General features: G+C 39.3%; 1 protein-coding gene across 1 annotated transcript in view; it reads right to left on the reverse strand.

Annotated features, from left to right (window-relative positions):
* The window catches only part of LOC106881907 (DBH-like monooxygenase protein 1), a 34,913-nt gene extending 33,083 nt beyond the window's left edge, over positions 1 to 1,830 (reverse strand). The window contains exon 1 of the mRNA XM_014932430.2: positions 1,442 to 1,830. Within this exon, the coding sequence (XP_014787916.1) occupies positions 1,442 to 1,690 (249 nt within the window). The 5' untranslated portion in view covers positions 1,691 to 1,830. The remainder of the gene's footprint in view (positions 1 to 1,441) is intronic.
* Positions 1,831 to 4,736: the final 2,906 nt, after the last annotated feature.

The raw sequence follows: 4,736 nt of genomic DNA on the forward strand, positions 1-4,736 counted from the left end.
AATGTGTGTATTTTACCCTTGTTTACAATTAACACGGAAAAATAGATAAACTGTTACCAGGACAGTAAAAAGTAAAAAGGGCATCACACCTTGTTTTTAAAGATAGAAACTCCGGGTTTATGTGAAATATTTTGTATAATATATATAAATAAATAATTGGAGTTAAACGCAGGTGTTATTCAAATTCTTTTATTTCCGACACATGCTTCGAAGACATCATTGATATTGGTGTAAAACAATGTAATCTTCTCTTCAGGGAAATAAAGAAATAAAACTCGTCAATAAGACATTTTAACAAAATATGATGGGGATCTTAACGATCTCGTTGAGGTTCAGAGTTCTTCTCGTTACACCCTGCCACGACATGCTTCGGTCGTACTGACACGCTATGTTCACAACACACACCACCTCTCATGTTTATCATTGATTTCTTTCTTCAATTCTATCGTAATCAGCTTTTTCTTCTTCTCAGCATTCTTTTCACCAACCTTCTTAGGACCCATGGGAAAAACAATAGGGATGCTGCCATAACGAGAGGAACACGTGAACTGAGCACCGTATAGCGGTCACTTGTATGAAACTCGTTGGTACTGCGGATTTACACTCGTACTTCAAGATAAAAACTCGCTCGAGCTTCGGCTCGTACAGTAAATTGATCATACATTGGTACACTTGTACTGCGACGTTCTACTCTGTGTGTGTGCATATATAAGCTAAAAATTACGAACTCCACACAACCGGAAGAAAGTCCGCTACCGGAACAATACCTAAATGCCCACCCAGAACCAAGAATAACCAATACCCTCTCCGGGGCTCCAAATACTCACCAAAGACACAAAATGGGAAATTCCAATGCACTCTTCACCGCAAGACAAAACACCCCCACTCAAAGATACATCCCAAGAACCCTCCACGTCTCTGATGTAACGTCTTCGTGAATAACTCTTTCGGACGAGACTATAAGAGAAATAAGAACTCCTCATATCCGAGACACATTCCACATAATGAAGACTTCGAATATGACCAAAGAAGAAATAGGAACTTCTCCTATTCGAGACATATCTTCCACAATGACTACCTCATCCAAACCACAAGATATAACCATTATGACAACTCCACTCAGAACCGACTTCAACAGAGAACCCACAGTAGACCAAATTTTTAAGCAAACTGGGTCAAAATCGGGACACTCGACAGCACTAACCAAATGTGAGATCCCGAAGGGGATATATATCTCAATAAACACTCACAACGCCCGGTCTAGGAATCGAAACCGCGATCCTACGACCGCGAGTCCGGTGCCCTAACCACTGGGCCATTGCGCCTCCACTAACCGCGGAATAACACAAGTAAAAAAAAGAAAAAAAGAAAAATTAGGTTAACGCATTTGTAATAAAGCAAACGAGCAAAATTGTGTTTTGTGTAAAATTATTTGACTTACTGAAGAATAAGATTGTCCATTAGAAACTCCTGCAAAGAAGACATCGGCGTTTTTCAAGCTACCGTCCATTGATAAGCCTAGTGCAACATAACCGAGTGTTTTAACTTCAGTATGGAATTCGATGTGAGATTTATTAAATTTCCATGAGAGTTGATAAGTTTTGTTGAGGTCCATATAAAGAGAATGGAAATAATCATCCGCTAAAACACTGGAACCAAAGCAGGAGAGTACGAATGCAAGAAAATACATTGTTATTAGTGTCAGCTTCTGAGTGTGTCAAAGGAAATTTTCAGTAGACTGGCAACCGCTACAACGCCTATAAAAGAAATGAATTATGTAACCGATATATTTTTCCGGATCACTTACATTTGATGTCGTCACTTTCATTATCACATGATTTTTTAAGAAAGGTATATAATCACATGATTAGTTAAGGAAGGTACACAATCACATGATTCCCACAAAGGTGTATAATCTAAAATTACACACAGGAAAAATACCACTGACATATAGATTTACTATTTCATACACACACAATAACTTTAGAACTGCAAAATACGCTTACAAAGTCAGTAACGCACATAAAACACAAATGCTATTGTTTTATCAGATAGAAGCGTTCTGTATGATAAAAACGTTAATATTATATCTTCTAGGAGTTGTCTTCTGTTTTTAGTTCTTAGATACTTTTAAAGGGTTTTTGTTCATTAATTGCTTGGATAATCTCAGCTGATCGACATGTTATTTAACACACTGTGACTGTATAATTTATATAAGACCGTAGTCTATTTGTATTTTGTAAAGAGAACGCTTAAATATGATATTTATGATATTCAGAATTATACACCACCCTGCACAGACTTAGCTCATTCTAATCCCTACTGTCTCAGACACATATCAACTTAATGAATTGTTTTGTATCCTTTTATTTACGAAACAAGGCAGTGGCCGTGGCCCTTCACAAGGCCTCCGACACCGGTGAATGGAGGAGGAGAGGGAGGTATCCTCAAACTGAAAATCTGGTCCGAATGCTTGCAACAGAAAGAATTTCGATAAAAGTAACCAAGATGTCTCATGGTCTTGTTAAACCGGGAGATATGTTGTCAACACTGATCATCAGAATGCTACAAACGACATGGCTGATCTCAGTATGAACAGGCATTAATTTTTACTGCATTCTCGGCATGGTTGAGAGTTTCTTTCTCAAACCGTCTTGCAATTCCTATCCTGGAAATTTCTGACAGTTTGTTCATTTATGACGTATGATCGTTGTATATTTCATGCTTCTGGAGGCGCAATGGCCCAGTGCTTAGGGCAGCGGACTCGCGGTCACAGGATCGCGGTTTCGATTCCTAGACCGGGCGTTGTGGGTGTTCATTGAGCAAAAACACCTAAAGCTCCACGAGGCTCCGGCAGGCGATGGTGGCGAACCCTGCTGTACTCTTTCACCACAACTTTCTCTCACTCTTATTTCCTGTTTCTGTTGTGCCTGTAATTCAAAGGATCAGTCTTGTCACACTGTGTCACGCTGAATATTCCCGAGAACTACGTTAAGGGTACACGTGTGTGTGGAGTGCTCAGCCACTTGCACGTTAATTTCACGAGCAGGCTGTTCCGTTGATCGGATCAACTGGAACCCTCGACGTCGTAAGCGACGGAGTGCCAACAACAACATTTCCATTTTCTCACACCTGAGAGTATATAAGGTTTACGCTGCTCTATCCTTGAGTGATAGAAATTAAATGCATGTTCATATCCTGTACAAAATGACTCGGTGATTCATTTAACATACAGATCATATTTTAGGCTTGTCTTATGTTCTCTATATTCTTATTTGTTACGAATTTTCTTTTAGTATACAAGGCAAGAAACAGGTCTTTACGTTTAGAATTACTCATTTTATTTGTTATTGTAAGCACTACTGTATAGTACACATGACACAATATTCTACTTGTGATTAAGTTGAATTGCCAGTTTATTTTTGTGTCGTTCCTTTAACATTCATGTGAAAATAAGTTGCATAACTTTGTCTATTTCTTCTCTTTTGCTTGTGTTTAACATGGGGAAAGGCTGAGAATAAAATTAAGAATATTTAGAATATTTTACGTATTTTCATCGCGCTCGGAAAAAAACAGAACTTCGATGGTTTTTGTGTAGACGACTGAAGACTAATAAAAATAGCAAGAGATTTAATAAGGTCTTCACTCTGTAGAAGAATTACCTCTGCCTCAAGCACATATTGATTTATTCGATGCAATAGGAGAGACAGTGTCTAGTTGTTACACGGGTAAGTTGTTACAAGCCCATCGTTTCCAACTTCAAGAAATAGGTGGCACTCAGGTCTCTACCTCGTGAAGGCCAATAGCATCATGACTCCATAGCATCATGACTGCATATGTGTATTGCACTGGCAGGCTGTCACCAGGAAAGGTATGGCTCAAAAAACGATTTTTTACTCCAAAAGTGAAATTTTGTCTCAAAGTTATTTCCTTAGCTACTAAAGCATAAGTGGTGTTACTGAAGTACTTTGTGACTCATTAGTAAGTGTTAGAAATTTCTTTCGATACATGAAGGTGTGTCCTGGATGCCATGCATTGCAATTGCTATGTACGAAGTAATCCCCAGAAATCCTTGGTCGAGGCTAATTGTTACAGTGTATCAACTTAATCCAGGTATGTAACAACTTACTCCAGGTATGTAACAACTTACTCCTTCTATTTCAGTTTAACATGTCATGCCTAGGAATTACAAAACGAAGACTGCAAGGGGGTATACCCCTCCTGATGTCATGGAAAGAGCCGCCAGGAAAGTTGTGAATGAAAAGAAATCATTACGGGATGTTGCCGTAAAACAGCGCATAGTGGATGAAGTAGACGAATGGAAATCCAAGCCAAAGAAGGCAACTGGTACAGAAAAGGCAACAAAGGGGAAAATTAAGTCAACTAAAACAGGTAAAGGCAAAGGGAAGCAGCCTCGCACCAAGCAAGTCGCCGATTGGAAATGCCTTGTCTGCTCAGATTGGTATTCCAACTCCCTTCCAGGTGAAGAATGGGTGCAATGCATGATCTGTAACGACTGGGCACACACTGACTGTACCGATGGACGACAGGACTTTCTGTGTGATCTATTTGGTGAAAAGTTAATGGAGGACGATTCCGACTAGATGGCACATGTAACAATGGGGAAACTGGCTGATGAGGACTCTCAGTATCACAGTTAGGATATGAGGTGGTTCAAAGCACAGTTAATTAATGAAAATAATACTTCCTAGATGCAAGAAGCAGGAGACGTATTC

The sequence above is a fragment of the Octopus bimaculoides genome, chromosome 8 (assembly GCF_001194135.2).
Source record: "Octopus bimaculoides isolate UCB-OBI-ISO-001 chromosome 8, ASM119413v2, whole genome shotgun sequence".
Classification (NCBI taxonomy): Eukaryota; Metazoa; Mollusca; class Cephalopoda; order Octopoda; family Octopodidae; genus Octopus; species Octopus bimaculoides.